The sequence below is a fragment of the Mytilus edulis genome, chromosome 7 (genome assembly GCF_963676685.1).
Source record: "Mytilus edulis chromosome 7, xbMytEdul2.2, whole genome shotgun sequence".
Classification (NCBI taxonomy): domain Eukaryota; kingdom Metazoa; phylum Mollusca; class Bivalvia; order Mytilida; family Mytilidae; genus Mytilus; species Mytilus edulis.
The window spans coordinates 18,642,055-18,659,268 of record NC_092350.1 but is presented as its reverse complement, the minus strand read 5'-3'; the positions used below and the strand labels follow the sequence as shown (position 1 = coordinate 18,659,268).

General features: G+C 32.2%; 3 protein-coding genes across 3 annotated transcripts; 1 reads left to right on the top strand and 2 right to left on the bottom strand.

Annotated features, from left to right (window-relative positions):
• Positions 1-3,453: 3,453 nt before the first annotated feature.
• On the top strand, positions 3,454-7,356 carry LOC139483001 (uncharacterized). The gene has a single exon (XM_071267030.1). It carries the CDS (start codon positions 3,454-3,456, stop codon positions 7,354-7,356), a length of 3,903 nt encoding a protein of 1,300 aa, XP_071123131.1.
• Positions 7,357-8,028: 672 nt separating this feature from the next.
• On the bottom strand, positions 8,029-9,342 carry LOC139483000 (uncharacterized protein F54H12.2-like). Its single transcript, XM_071267029.1, has one exon. It carries the CDS (start codon positions 9,340-9,342, stop codon positions 8,029-8,031), a length of 1,314 nt encoding a protein of 437 aa, XP_071123130.1.
• Positions 9,343-10,175: 833 nt separating this feature from the next.
• LOC139482998 (uncharacterized) lies at positions 10,176-11,312 on the bottom strand. Its single transcript, XM_071267028.1, has one exon. The coding sequence runs from the start codon at positions 11,310-11,312 to the stop codon at positions 10,176-10,178; it is 1,137 nt and encodes a 378-aa protein (XP_071123129.1).
• Between the last annotated feature and the right edge of the window lie 5,902 nt (positions 11,313-17,214).

The window sequence follows — 17,214 nt, the reverse complement described above, 5'->3', positions numbered from 1 at the left end:
AACATACAAAGAAACTATACTGAAAGTGCCACATGATCTAGTTTTGTGTAGTTTTTGCTTTTTTCATTGAAATAAATAGATAGTTTAGTTTTCCACCTTTCTGTTTTGTTTATAAGATAGGCAGATATAACACTCATAAGATACGCATATTCGAAGTTCCATTTGTTATTAAAAGAGCCAGAAGGGCACATTAATTATTGAACGGGCATGATTCCATGAAATTCTCGCTGGTTTCCTGCACCCTTTAACATTTTTTGAATAACAAATTTTTTGTTACGATGGTATTTCATTGAAAGATGAACATATTTGAAAAATAGCTGATGCATTAATAACTGTGGAGAACTCGACATCTGATTAGTTCAGTCAGATATTTATGATTTATCAACGACTTTGTCATATATTTCATCTTAATCTCTCGGCCAATATATCATGAAACTTGAAAAAGTAACATATATAAGCGACTCATCCCTTTCACTCAGTAAGCGCCCCTCTGGACATTGTAATCATGTTACCACAGTTTAACCTTGTTATTCGCAATGCAAATCCGTTAATAGATCTGGGGTAGTTCGTCCGGCGGGGAAAGCTGGTTTAGGTAGCAATACACAGTTAGGAGTTTAGTTTCGCATTTTGGCCCCTGTGGATTTTTAAAATAGGAAAGTTATTGTGTAATAAATTTCATTTTTAGACAGATGAGTGCTAATTTACCCTTCAAAGATGGTTTATAAGTTCATCAAGATTATTTTTTACATGTTTTATGGGCTGTTTTCTGTTTTGACAATCCGTGTTTTCATAGCTAGACCGGCCATCGGTCCAGAAATTAATGTACTGTTTACTAACACTCTTTTTCTACGCGAAGTTACAAAAAAATGAGATGAAAGACATATGATTTACTTTGGATTTGCTGAATGATATTTGTACACAATTTCAGAAAAGGTATTTCTTCAAGCGATTGAAATTCTACTTTTAGCCAAATTTTGGGGAAATATGTGACATCTCCCCCCCCCCCTTTTTTGCAATATTTTATAACAAATAAATGCAGATTGTTGCCATGGATACACCAAAAAGAAATTATATTTTACCATTTTATACACTGGATATAAAATCTATGGAAGATTCTGATTACATACCTATGCCCATATATGACACAAACAGTAAGCTTGATATTGCAAGAAAGCAATGAAAAGGGGATGGTAAAATTCATAAGGGCAAATTTTAGTATTTTTTCTTAACTGTTTATTGCTACCTTAAGGAGTTTCCGTGAAATAAATTAAGAATCGTTCAGCTGGAAATTGCTAGTTACTGACATTCTGACAAAGTGGAAGACAAGTTCGATTTTGACAATTTTTACTTCTATAGTTATGACCGTTGATTGAGTGGACATTCTGAGTGTTAACTTTGACAGCTTGATCCTATTCTATGAGAATTTTGATATGTTGTTTTTCGGACATGAAGACATGTTTGATCATGTTTTCACTACTGACAGGTGATATTGCCTTTTAATATTGACAGCCTCTTGTTTTATGCTGAAATGACTGACGCTATCCTTATTCTTTTACAATGGGAAACAACATTCATTAAAATATTAATAATATTTATTTTTCTAAAAAAATATATGCAGAACGTAGTAGAATATTTTATTTGACTTTGACCTCTTCTGCTGCTTAGCTCCCATGTTCACTCACTGATCATGTTGCCAATATTATCTCTTTAAACTTTTGTCTAAATAAAAACTCTTTTTTGTTTGGCAGAGAATCACCGCCATTGTGTAAATATCAAAACTGTAGAGAAAGTTGTTGAGATGTTTATAGAAGATAAAATCGATGAGGCAGTGACCTCTTCTGCTGCATGCTTAGCGTTCGTCTGGAATAAGTAAGCCATCGATTTACCTTCATAAGGATATCAAACCAACAAAACATTGAAAATTGATCATAATTTATTGAATATGTGAGGAACTACCTTGAATGAATGAATCTATAATAAGAAAAAAAAAATACCGTCCAATTATTTGGTGTTCACATGACTTAATAAATGACAAAAGTCTAATCCAAAAATAATGATAACAATCATGTTTCAATGTACTTTTCAATATTTCGTTTATTTTTGTCGAACTTTCGACTTTAGTCGAAAAAGCGAGACTAAGCGATCCTACATTCCGTCGTCGTCGTTGTCGGCGGCGGCGTCCACAAATATTCACTCTGTGGTTAAAGTTTTTGAAATTTTAATAACTTTCTTAAACTGTCCTGGATTTCTACCAAACTTGGACAGAAGCTTGTTTATGATCATAAGATAGTATCCAGAAGTAAATTTTGTAATTCCGTATTTTACTTATAAATGGACTTAGATTTTCTGCCAGGAAACAACACATTCACTCTGTGGTTAAACTTTTTTTTAAATTTTAATAACTTTCTTATATTATTTTGGATTTGTATCCAACTTGACAGAAGCTTGTTTATGACCAAAAGCTAGTATCTAGAAGGAAATTTTGTTTTCTTCCAGTTAACATTACATTCAGTCTGCAATTAAAGTTTTTATACATTTATTATATTTTATTGAATTATTCCCTGATTTTTATTGAGCTTGCGTTTAACAGAAAGAGTAGGCGAGACACTGGGTTCCGCGGAACCCTTACGAATTTTTAACGATATTTTGTATCAAAAATAATTGGTATTTTTTTATACTAAGTTACATGTTTTATCATCCGGCCACAAGTTGACCAAATGAGACTTTAAAAGGTGTCACACCACCAATTACAACCTCCAAACAGATTTTAAAAGTTTCATACCACCAATTACTCCCTTTAATTTAATAGCCCTACTCTGACACAAAATAGTGTTTTTTACTTAACTTACCAACAAATTTGCAGAAATGAAACTTTTGTCGAAAGAGAAATATATTTAGACATTTTTGAGCCACAATTTACTTGTCTTATGAGTTTTCATTTAAGAATAAGGATTAATGCGCTCCACAGTAGTAGTATGAAATGGGGTCAGTCCCCCACCAAAACCCCACCGGAAGTCACGTCACAGCTAAGCCTTTTAACTATGACGTAGTATCCGGTCTATAATCTCTTAATCCCCTTAACTGGTACTTAACATCCTGGTTATAATCCTCTTAACTGAAGTGGATTAATCTCTTAATCCTCTTAACTGCTACTTAACATCCGGGTTATAATCCTCTTAACTGAAGTGGATTAATCTCTTAATCTTCTTAACTTGTACTTAACATCCTGGTTATAATCCTCTTAACTGAAGTGGATTAATCTCTTAATCTTCTTAACTTGTACTTAACATCCTGGTTAAAATCCGGTGGGGGAAAAAATTAACGGACATGTTTTTTAATCCCCCCTACCCTCCTACGTATTATCTTGTAAACGTGGTATACACGTTGAACTATCCACGTTTACATTCCTTAGTATATAATTCAATGTAAACTAGTATCAATCATTCATTCAATATGGAAAATTATAACCAACACATGATTGACCAACTGGTAAAAGTTATTCCACAAGATGTGTTACAGAAGTTACAGCAACTGTCAGCGCAGGATTTTAATGCAGTCTTACAATCAGTAAAGCAGCAAAATCCAACTGAAAAACAACTTGATCAATCTACTATGGGAAAAGATGGCAGTGTAACAAATGAAGATAATGTATCAAATTTTGAGTGTCAAACATGCGGTATGAGGTATGCAAGAAAAGATCATTTAATTCGACACCAACAGAACCATTCGAATATAAACTATGAATGTGAACATTGTGGTTTCACCACGAAAAGAAAAGATGTTTTAACTAAACATATGAAGAGAAAACATGATGTAAAGAAAAACGTACAGAAGGAAGACGACATACAACCCCCACGTAAACGCCAGAGGATAGAAGATGTTGGCCAACTTCCCGAGGAACGAGTACGCAATGCAAGAGAGAAAAGATCGTTAACAACAACAGCTCTGAACGATGGTGTGGAAAATATTCAATTACAACCCAGCAACAATGAAGAAAGATATGACTTGATGTTATTTTTCAAAGAAAAACAAGTGGATATTGCGCAAATATTAGAGGACAGACTACTTAAAAACAATATAAAGTTTTATATGAGTGTACATGTAAGAATGATTAAATATTCACCAGATGGCAAATACGCCGAAGCTGAACCGCATTTCAATACTAAAGTGAGTACCATTTTACAATCTGGTGCTAGTGAAATACCTCACGAGTTGAATAAAGGATTTCAAAAAATATTCATTTCTTTCGAAGAATTCATCAAGAATGGGAGTGGATGGCAACTTGAAGAGGTTTTACAACTTGATCTGTGCGTCACAAAGTACAAACCATTAAAAGGAGGTAGTTATTTAGAACTACCAACATCACTCAAAAGATCGAACTGTATACTCAACATTCAGAACTTGGACAACAAATGTTTTTTATGGACTGTTCTTTCCAGTATGCATAACTTTCAACAAAATCCAGAAAATGTAGAGAATTATGTTCCATTTGTTAACTCAGTTAACATGACTGGTATCGAGTATCCCACTCCGTTATCTCAAATATCACAATTCGAAAAACAGAATACCACTATTTCAGTTAACATTTTTGGATACGAAGAAGGAGAAATCTACCCGTTATACATCACAAAGAAAACCTTCTGTCATCATGTGAATATATTATATTTAAAAGAAAACAACAAAAGTCATTATGTACTGATAAACAACTTTAACAGGTTTTTATCGAGGACAAAGAAACATCGTGAGGAACATTTTTTTTGTTATCTTTGCTTGCAAGGATTTACTGATAAATGCAAACTAGAGAGGCATAAAGCAGACTGTGGAAAATTTGATTTTCAGAAAATTACACTTCCCAAGGAGGGAGAAGTTCTGGAATTCAAAGAATATGCGAAAACCGCCCGAATTCCGTTTGTAATCTATGCTGATTTTGAGTGTTTAACAAGGAAAGTCGATACTTGTCATCCGAATCCAAACACGTCAAGTACAACTACATACCAACAAATGGAACCGTACAGTTTTGGATATCAAAGAGTGTCAATTGATAAGCGATACGACAAACCACCCGTCATATACCGTGGACCTGATGTTGTGGAGAACTTTATCCGTCATCTTCTTGAAGAGGAGAAAGAAATTAGAGACATACTTAGCCGCATCGAGCCAATGATAATAACTGAGTATGATAAATTAGACTACAAATATGCCAAAAAATGTTATGTATGTAAAAAAGCTTTCAGCAGCAAAAATTACAAAGTCAAGGAACACGATCACGTGACTGGGTCCATTCGTGGCATTTCTTGTAATAACTGCAATTTACAGATCAAAATACCGAAATTTATACCTGTTGTTATTCATAATTTGAAAGGATTTGATGCAAATCTCATCATGAGTAAAATAGGAAAGTTTAAGGAACAAGACATCACTGTTATTCCACACAACAAAGAAAAATATATGTCATTTTCTATAGGAAATCTCCGCTTTATCGATTCTTTGCAATTTTTAAACAGTTCACTGGCAACTTTAACAAAAAATCTAGCTGACGAAGGACAAAAACATTTCAATTACTTATCTAAAACTTTTCCGGATCCAGATGTATTTTCTCTATTGCTACGAAAAGGAGTATTCCCCTATGATTATGTCGATACCGAGCAGAAATTGGAAAAACCTTGTTTACCATCCAAAGAAGATTTTTTTAACAAATTAGGAGACACTCACATATCTGATGAAGATTATCAATTTGCGCAAACAGTGTGGGACAAACTGAAAGTAAAAACATTGGGGGAATACTCCGATGTGTATCTTAAAATGGATGTAGCTCTTTTGGCAGATGTTTTTGAAAAATTTAGAGACATTTCTTTACACGACTATGATTTGGATCCGTGTCATTATTTCACCACCCCCGGATTTAGTTGGAGTGCCATGCTGAAGAAAACTGGAATTGTACTCGATTTAATCACTGATATAGATATGATGCTGTTTGTAGAGAAGGGAATACGAGGCGGTGTATCTAGTATTTTTCATCGATATGCTAAAGCAAACAATCCATACTTATTCGATACGTATGAACCAACTGAACCTACTTCCTATTTATCTTATTTAGACGCAAATAATTTATATGGTTGGAGCATGTCTCAATGTCTTCCGTATGGTCATTTCAACTGGCTTACCGAGGAGGAGAAAATAAAATTAGATATCACAAAATTAAAAGCTGACGGTTCAGACGGATACATTTTCGAAGTTGACCTTGAATATCCTTCGTCACTTCATTCTTCTCATTCGGATTTTCCCTTAGCTCCAGAAAGAAAACATATTCAAGTAGAACATTTATCTCCATATTCAAAGGAATTATTACAAAATTTAACTGGAAAACAATGTTTAACAAAGATTGAAAAACTCGTTCCTAACCTATACGACAAGGAAAAATACATAGTGCATTATAGAAACTTACAACTATACGTAGAGTTAGGAATGAAGATCAAAAAGATACACAGAGTACTCAAGTTTAAACAAAGCCCCTGGTTGAAGAAGTACATAGACTTTAACACCGAAAAAAGGAAAATTGCAAAGAATGAATTTGAGAAATGTTTATATAAGCTGATGAATAATTCAATTTTTGGTCGGACTCTCCTCAATACACGCAAGCATAAAGATGTGAAACTTTGTCACACGGAAGAGAAACTTAATAAAGAAACAGCTAAACCATCCTACGCATCTTGCAAAATATTTAACGAACATTTGGTGGCAGTTGAGAAAAAACGTGTGAATGTTTTGATGAAACAACCAATATATGTAGGTTTTTGCATTTTAGACTTATCCAAGTTTTTGATGTACGATTTCCATTATAACCATATGAAATCTCTGTATGGTGATAAAATTCGTGTGTGTTTTTCTGATACTGATAGCTTTTTATATCACGTTGAAACGGAAGATGTGTATGAAGATATGCATCAATATCAAGATATGTACGATACGAGTGATTATCCACCAGAACATTTTTTACATGACACCGAAAATAAAAAAGTAATAGGCAAATTCAAGGATGAAACAAGTGGAACCCCAATAAGTGAATTTGTTGGACTGAGATCGAAGATGTATTCATTTTCTTTTGAAGGTGGAGAAAAGCATACTGCAAAAGGAGTCACAAAAACTGCATCCAGAAAACTTAAACATGAAATGTATAAAAATTGTCTTTTCGATAAAACTGTTACACGTTCTGAAATGAATATAATAAGAAGCGAAAACCATGTTTTATATTCCAAAACTATTAATAAAAAATCATTAGTTCCTTTTGATGATAAAAGATGGATTTTAAATGATGGTGTGACAACGAGAGCCTTTGGACATAAAGATAACATATAAACATTCATCATGTAAAACGTTTAAAGACATTTCAAATCTTCTTTGTTATTTTCTATTTGTTATAACTATTTCGTATTTGTGATATTATTTTGTTGAATTTTTTTTTTCTAAATCAAGATTTGTGGTGATTTAAATACTAATTTAACATATATTGAGGGATGTTATTATTTGTTCATTTGAGGGTTATTGTTTATATGTATTTAATTATAAATTTAAATATTCATTAATTTTTTTTTTGGGGGGGGGGGTTGTTTGTTTTGTTTTGTTTTGGTTTTTCTTTTTGTATTTATAACAAGAGAACGAAGTGGGGATTTTTTTGTATATCAAAATTTGTGGTGATTTAAATATGATTTTTACATATAGTGAGGGAGATTGTAGATGCATCATATTTTTTATTAAAACTAGTGTATATAGTTTTCGTTAGTATGTTTGAGGGTAATTGGGTTACTTTTTTCATGTATTGTATTTTTACATATATATTTTCTTTATTCCTGTTTTTTTTTTTTTGCATCCTGTCTGATTGAAATAAAACATAATGTATCAATGAACGCAGTTGTTTGTTTTCGTTTATTTGAATATATTTATTAGTAAAACACACATTACAAAAAAGATAGATGTACACAATAAAAACAAACAGTTATAGTCATGATAAGTTCAATTTACATGGGAATGTTAGTGTTCAATCTTTATTTGTCGATTCTCAGTTATTTCAAAGTATCCATAGTTTTCAGCTAAAATCAGTAAGGCAGCTGTTTCTGGTAATGGCGTACCGAACTGACATTCCAAACGTATTTTTCCCTGCTTCAGTAGTGAAAGATATTTGGTATCCGAAAAGAATGGTTCTAAGTTGAAGCATAGAAGTGTATATCCATTGTTGAATTCAGCCCGTGTTATTTCATTCCCCGTATCCAACATCCACTTTCCTCGTGTTTCGAACATTTTTACATAGGGGGAAACGTTCGTTGCACCACTATTCTCGTTGAAATCAAGTTTGAGTGGTATGCCATCAACTGGTATTCCGTCACAAAACAAAGTCACCTGTTTTAAATCATAATTCATAAAGTTGAATGGGTTTTTTGTATATGCTCCAGACATAGCAGTTGAAGAAACCAATCCGAGCACAATACTTTTCGGTTTCACATCTTGGAAAACATTTTCTACGATTAACGAGGTGCTTCCTTGCATGATTGTAAAATTTTTCATCATAGTTTTTGTGAAAGGATACTTAGCATTTGTTGTCTTTAAAGCTTCTGAATGAGCGACAATTATAGCTGGGTTAGGTCTGATCTTGCAAAGCTTGATCACGACATCTTCCAAAGAAATATGGTAGTTGGTATCAATTTCTCCAGACATCAAACAAAAACTTGGATCGTTGCGGTATAGTTTTAGTTTAAGGGATAACATATTTAACAGGTATCTATCCATCTCAAAGATATCGGAAAAAATTGGTCCCTCCATTTCTAATGGTTTTGAATTAGAAATAAATTTTCTGCGTTCATACAGTCCAGTGTTTGTCGATATTTCATCCATGTGACCATATCTATCTTTTAAGTATAAACTAGAAGATAATTGTGTACTCTTTGCGTCCTGGCCATACTGCAGTAACGTTTTCATCATACATTTATACGGGTAATACGTATTACTAGACGTTACCATTTGTCCCTGTATATAAACATCCAATTGCGACCAAAGCGACTGTAAAAATAAGTTCACAGGTCCTACCGTATCGCCATCTTGTAAATCCTCACCATTTGCTTTTTTCACTTTTAATTTCACGTATAGTTTTGATCTTTTAAGATCAATATAGTCCATACCATTGTTTGCACATAGATCGAATTCTATAGGATTGTAAGCGGTTATTTGACTAACAGGTCTGCATTCCTCGTATGTTATACTTTCAACACCTACTTGGTATGGGGGTATCTCAAAAATCTGTAACTCTGACGGTTGTGCTTCAATAAAATTCTCTTTTGTTAACAAGGACATTATGTTGAAAATATATCCCCTTTATGTTTTTTAACAGTTTTATCTTTTTTCGATTTCTTCGGCTTCTTTTCACCTCCTCTGCTTTGTGGCGAATGATGATATTTTCTCTTTCTGTCCGTTTTATTTATACTCTCATCGTCAATTTTTATCTCTTCTTTTGCTTGATTTACAATTTGTTCACTAGGTGACACTAAACGCACAACAAAATTGTTTTCTTTTTCTGCACGAATTGGATAAGATTTATTCGAAATTGGTATCATAAATGATCCCGATTGCGATCCTTTGTTATATCCAGATTTCATATGATTTACGTAAGCATTTGATTGACCACTAACTACATTCTGATAATATCTTGTCCATTGATTAACATTAGGAATGTACATTTTATCAGTATTTGTCATATCTGCGCTAAAATAAGCTTGGTATAAATTGTAGTGTAAACGACAAATTATTCTTCAAAAATGAAGCGTTTTCTCCGTGTTCGTCTTTTATAAGAAATTCTAAGACTTGAATTTCGTTTTTCTTTACTGGTAAATATATTGGAAAAGAAAAAATATAATTCCATGTACTCATATCCGTGGGAAATATTCTTCTCAAAAGTGAATATTGTATATTAGGGAAAACATTTACTCCACTGCATACATCACAAAACAAGTATAATTGATGATTGTTCTTTTTTGTAACTTTTTGATCAATGTAAAAATCTAATATCCCCAGTTTCCATTCACCTTGTAATTGTAAAACTTCATTTAAACACACTTTGAACTTAAACGGTGAATTATTAGGGTAATATGCATCTGATTGATCACTTCGAATGAAAATTATATGTTCCATTATGATAAAGATTGAATTTGTTCTGCTGGTATGTATTCGTCATACGAAGGAGGCCACCCTTGAAAACGAACCAAGTACTCAGTTTTTCCTCGTCTTTTTCTTTTCTTTATAATTTTTTCAATTATCCAAAGACTATTTTCATCTTTCTCTACTCTTTGGAGCTCACTATCATAAAAGGTCCCCCTTATAAATTCATCTCCTTTTATATTTGAAAGCCTGTAAAGATCAATATTTTGTTGTCTGAATCTTTGCACCACTTTGAATATCTCTTCCGTCCATCTTTGGCTATAGGATCGATCAAAAATATGAGCAATATTTGACAGTCGAACTAAAGACCCGATTTTGTATTTGAATTGTTTTTTCCTCCGTTTCTTTTTGTTTGTTTGTACTTTTATTTCTTTTGGTTTCTTCTCTGTTTTACTTAAATACATTTTCCCCCAGATATCACTTTCGTTGACAGAATTAACATCTTTAGGTGCAATGTTTTGTAAACTTCTATGTGGAGTACCATTATAGCTTTTTGCAAAATTTTGCAAGTTGTTAATATATCTGTGAGTTCTATTCTTTGTGAAAAAGCGAAAAATTTTATTCTTTATAGTTTGTAGGACCCTTTCAGCATAATTTGCATGAAGTTCATTTTGAGCCGAAAAATGTCGGACACCGTTACTTTTAAATAACGATTGTGTCTTTTTTGCTAGAAATTCTTGTCCCTTATCTGTTCGAATTTTTTCTGGTTTTGCCTCAGTGAAAATCTTTTTAAATGCAGAGGTGACTTCGTCTCCCGTTTTATTTTTCAATGGTTGTAACCAAAGATAGCGTGAAAAACAATCAACAACAACTAATACGTATTTGAAATTTTCATTTTCTTTTGAAAATTGTTTTAGGTCCATTAAATCAGCATCCCACAAATTATTCATCCCCGTAGTGTAAACTCTTATTCTTTTAAAAGAACGACGAGGTGTTTTTTGTAAACTGTAATTATCTTGTGAATTTAACCACCGTCTTATTTTATATCTTCCAACTTTTTTGCCCTCTGCATTTACAATGTGATATAGTTTTTCGGCAGAAGCATATGAAGCTGGTCCTCCAACGTCATAATAGTATTTACTCAGGAGAGAATCTAGTTCCTCATTCATACTCAGGTTATTTTGATAAGATGTTACTTCTAACAACTACAAGAGTCTTATTAAAAGTAATCATAAGAATAGTTTTTATAGGTTTTTTTTATCAAATCAAAGTGTATAATATTGGGGTTGTACCTGAAAATGAAAAAAAAATATATATTATGTTTTTTTTGTACATTGAAAGTATTTTTGTTGTTGTTTTTTTTTATTGTTTTTTTCTGCTGTTTTTTTTAATGATTTATTTTTTACATTAAAGTATATGGAACAACTCAAGTTAGTTTTTAAATTGTAACATGGAAATAAAATTTAAAGAAAAACCAAAAAACACTTTTTTATCAATCTTTATTTTGACATAGAAAATAACATATTTTATCAATTGTTCATTAGTAATGATGCTATAGTTTGAATCTTTTCCATTTTAGTTTAGGTTTTTCTTCAAACAGTCTCGAGAGTTCCCTCCTAACAAAAAGTTTATTAATCTTCCTCTTCTTATTTTTCTCTGGTTCACTTTCAGCTAATTGTTCATTTTCCTCTGTTGTTTGTATATCAGATTGAACCAGTTGTTTTCTCATTCTATTTGAAATTAGTCCCATAGGTATGTGAATATTTTTAAGAAAATCATAAAATATTTCATGTCCACTTGGTAGTTGTTTGCATCCATAAGGAATGACAACATCCCGCAATAAGTCAACAATATGAGAGTTTGGTACAGTTTCGTTGTTGATCTTAACTTTTCCTTGTTTGTTCCAACTTATTGTAGACTGACTCTGAAGAAATTGCAATAGTGTTTTTGCCTTTTCTCTGTTTTTCACTGGTATGGTTAACTCGATCAAAGTGTTCAAATCATCTGAACTATCTTTTTCTGTTTTAATATCCTCCTGGGGTGAAATTTCTTCCTTAGCACTAGTTTGTTTATCGCTTTCAGTGTTTTCTGTTCGTATAATACTTTCATATCTATGTTTTGGCAGAAGAATCATTTCTTTCGTCATTTTGAAATTGTATCAAGTATTGGTTTAACAATGATAGAAATAATGTTACGATATTTAAGTAACAATTTTTTTCTTTGAATACGTGTTGTCTCTCTATCTGTTATTTTCCGAATAATGTTTTTATATCTCATGAGTTTCTTTTTATCTGATTGACTAAGCGGAAATACCCCACATAACACATTTAAAAAACATTCAACTAAAAGTTGAAATTGTTTATCGTTCATGGTCTTCAACAATGCAATTTTCTGTTCTTCCTCACATGAAATTAAAAGTGATAAAAAATGTACATGGGCTAAAACTTGTTTACTCATTTCGGAACGAAAATTACTGGATCTTCTCCTTTGAAAATTTTTGTTCTCAATAAATATTTTTTATCTGTGTGTGTTGACAAATCAATAATAATATATCCATATATTAAAGAAACTGCCTTTTCATAAGCTGAAATGAAATAGTCTAATTGACCTGGGAGAATCTGCCTTCCTAATACTGATAACTGGTGTTTGTCACGTTGGTTTTTAAGACAGATTATGTATGTCGCATTTAACGAAATAGTACGAATGCATTTTCCAGGAGGGAAAAGATTTTGCATCAAAAACAAAACTGATATGTTACAATGATGAGATTTAACGGTAAAAAGATTTAAAACATCACTAGAGTTTGCAGCTTGACACAATAAATCATCAAGACAAAGAATCATATGTTCTTTATTTTCTGACCATTTATCAATTTCCTCACTAGTTGGTAAACCTTCGTGAAAAGTTATGTTTTCAATTTTCCTCTCCATCTCTGAAAACAAATCCTGATATGCAGAGTAGCAATAAATGGTTTTCTTTGGTGTTTTTGTAAATAGGTATTCAGATTGAGCTAGTATTTTATATGTAAGCATGGTTTTTCCTGACTGAGTAGGTCCAACTATTTGTATACAACACGGTGACTGAAATGGTAAAAGCACTTTCTCCTGGTCTTCACACATTGTTTTTTTGTTTGTTTGTTTGTTGTCTACACCTTAATTGTCTTATGTCGTTGTGTTTATTTTTCGAGATATGTGTTTGTTTTATACACTGATGTTTCTAATTATTTTGGTTTATTTTATTTCACAAATAAATATACCACCAGAGAGTGAAACAAGAATCAAAATACATCACCATCAAGAAAGAAAAAAGAAACAAAATACATAACCAGAAAAAAGAAATGAAGTACACAATAAAATGTAACCAATGAAGTAAAATACGGAATCAACCCAATAATTCCGGAATGAAAAAGCAGATATCAACGAACGATTCCGGAAATGATCGGAAATTACTTTACATTCGGAAATAAACGAATGTTTCCGACTACTACCGGAAATAATTATACATTCGGAAATAAACGAATGTTTCCGAATACTACCGGAAATATATATACATACGGAAATATACGAATGAATACGAAAACTTATGAAATGATATAACATTTTATATCTTTACCAGAAAATAAATACACAACGAAAAATTCCACATCAATATAAATTTATTCAATGAAATATACATATATTTACACAAAATACAATATTACTGTGTGAAACGTCCTTCAAGTTTTAATTTCCTTTCCATTAAATTATAAACACTCACTTTCATTTTTTCTGATCGAAGCGTGTCCATGAACAACACATGAAGAATGAAAAAGTTTAAAACGACACTATTTTCCAAGGTCAATGTTCTCACATTCTCTCTGTATTTTCCTAGTATGTGACTGTATTTAAACTCACAGAACGCCTGATCAAAATGTTTTTCGAGTTTATCTAGTTCACTATCCATCAAACATTCGTGTCTATGTTGTGATCCATGTTCCACTTTGCATCCCTGACAAAACTTCTTTGATAATTGTTGCACCATTTCATCCAATAATTCAGCAAAAGAAAACAGTAATATAGTTGAAAGCAGTCTTTTTTCCATACCAACTTTAATTGCCACCATTGTACTATCAGTGTTCGTCTATAAATGAATGAAGAAATAAGATGCTGTCCTTTAGATAACACAGTTTCGTCCAATTTTCTTTAGTGATCAGAATCTTTTTCCCTTTAACAACAAGCTGTATTCGAGTATGTTTTCCTCTTTTCTTCACCACCACTTTTGTTGTTTCATCAATTAAACACTCGATCTGTTTCTTTAATAAATCAGTATGCAAGTGATCAAAGTCACAACCGTACACCTCTTTGGATAAATCAACCTGTGCCTGTGCCATTGATATAACTGTGTGCTTTTATAGTTGTGGTAGCGGCTTAAATTGTTCATGATGATTCATTAAGAGATAAACGAAACGTATGGTGAACGTTTCGGTCACGTGGTTAGAAGGAGGGTTACTCGAACATTTTTTTCCTCCCTTCTTTTTATGTGAATCTCATTTATATTTTATTTATAGAAGGGTTTGGTAAAATGTAACCGGTACAACCACTTAATAAACTAACCCATAGTTCTATACTCCCATTTTGTGTTGATAAATTAACAACTGCCGCAATAACAATTATGAAAACTATTATCATCTGACAAAAATACACGATCTCTGCTTTTGGTACATTCTGTCCGAAAAAACACCACTTTGTTTGAAGGTTTTCTGTGCTCATCCTCTCTAACATGTTAACTCAAAATGATTTTTTTTTAAATACACAAAATATATATATATGTCTATATTTTATAGTAGAATTTCATTAAGAAGATGTAATTTCCAATGTTCAATATGAAAACTTTTGTTATCATATTGTTGTTTTAGTTGAAATAATGTATGTTTATCAATTGAAAGTAATAAAATGTACAATCTAGTTTTCTTTTCTTCGAAAATAAACAAGTTGTGAACCTTTTGTAGATATTTCGTATTCGTTGGAGAGGAAAAACGAACTGATCATGTACAACAATAATAGACTCTTTTTGAATGATTTGTTGGTCCTTAAAAGGACCGTTGTACACATGTAAATGATATACATGGATTTTTTTCTTATTGGTAGTTGACAGGATCCATAAACTTGTAGTCTGCTAACACTGCATCAAAGTAACATCCACAAAAATATAGATCTTCAATAAACTCTGGGTGGTGTTCAAAGTTGTATAGAATACAAACAATGTAACCGTTTTTCAGAAGCCATGTTTCTACTGGACACCGAGATAGTTCTTCATGATGAAGTTTATCAACCCTGTTCCTTATCAAATTTGCAGTCTTTTTGGGATCTCTTCGTGATCGTCTGATCTTCCCTGTTAGTTCTCTTTCTCTTAAAAGTGTATACATATTAAAATTTTGGAGATTCATACTGTTTGTTCTTATGAAATTACTATAATGATGTATGCTATATAGTAAACGTTTTTCTTAGTTTATAAACTTTTTACATTTAGATTATACGTTTACAAGATTAAACTTTAGGATGTTAACGTGCATGTCTCAACGTGTATGCCACGTTTACAAGATAATACGTAGGAGGGTAGGGGGGATCGAAAAAACATGTCCGTTAATTTTTTCCCCCACCGGATTTTAACCAGGATGTTAAGTACAAGTTAAGAAGATTAAGAGATTAATCCACTTCAGTTAAGAGGATTATAACCAGGATGTTAAGTACAAGTTAAGAAGATTAAGAGATTAATCCACTTCAGTTAAGAGGATTATAACCCGGATGTTAAGTAGCAGTTAAGAGGATTAAGAGATTAATCCACTTCAGTTAAGAGGATTATAACCAGGATGTTAAGTACCAGTTAAGGGGATTAAGAGATTATAGACCGGATACTACGTCATAGTTAAGAGGCTTAGCTGTGACGTGACTTCCGGTGGGGTTTTGGTGGGGGACTGACCCCATTTCATACTACTCACAGTATAATAATTTAAAATTTCCAGAAAACCAGGGGTTATTTTTGGAGTACATCTGTTCGTAGGTCAGTTTTTTTCCCCCTCGCTTAGAAGACTTTAAAGGCATATATAGGGATTTTTAATTGGTGGTCTGACACCTAAAAGTACATGGGATTTGTCGTTTCCCTGGTAAATCAACAAGATGTATTTACTAATGTACTCAGAAGGATAAATGATGTAATTGTTTGAAATCATGCAAGTTAGATAAAACATTCGAAATCCGAAACTTGAGCGTCTGCTAAGCAAAAGATCTAGCAAATTCAGTCATGAAATAACTTGTTTTATAATCATGAATATGAAATACTGTCACTGATCGTTAACCATACCTCCATTATTTGTAAGTAGTGATCAACATATTGCTGCTGTTTTAAGCAGAAACCTAAACCTAAAAAAAATAAAAAATAAGTTGTTGCCTAGATTTTCTTTCCTATCAATGTCTTGCCGTCGGAATCTAATAATCCTAGGTTGAAAAAAATATTTAAAAAAATAAAAATATGATGTTGTTTTTTTTGGTGTGTGTTTTTTTTTTTTATCTAATTCCATGTAATATTAATTATGCAGATACAACATAGTCGGTTTACAAAAAAACATTTGTCTTAATTTACAAACAATAAAAAAAGAGATGGCTTTACACTACGGATGGTTTTTTTAAAATGTCAATGCATAGTGCCATCGGAATCTTAAATGACTTTCAGTGGGAAATTCTAATCATAACCAACAGTTGAAAACGATTTTTAATCAATCTTGCACACGTGTATTTTAAATAATCTCCCTTATTCAAAACGAAAGTACTTCGATAATGGCGAATGCAGTGTTCAGGAAAACAGCTACAAAACTTGATTGTTCAATATATTTGGACGAGTATAAAAATCCAAGGTACAAGCCATTGTGAGGCGTGTTTGTAAACGTTTATTGAAACTTAAGCAAAAAAGGTCAACCATAATACATATTGTTGTTGCCTGGTATGCAGAGTGTCTGTCACTGTTCCAGATTCTAACAAGGCAGTCTGAAAATCCCCAAGTCAGCTACCTTTCAATCATCGTATGTTCTCTTCGATG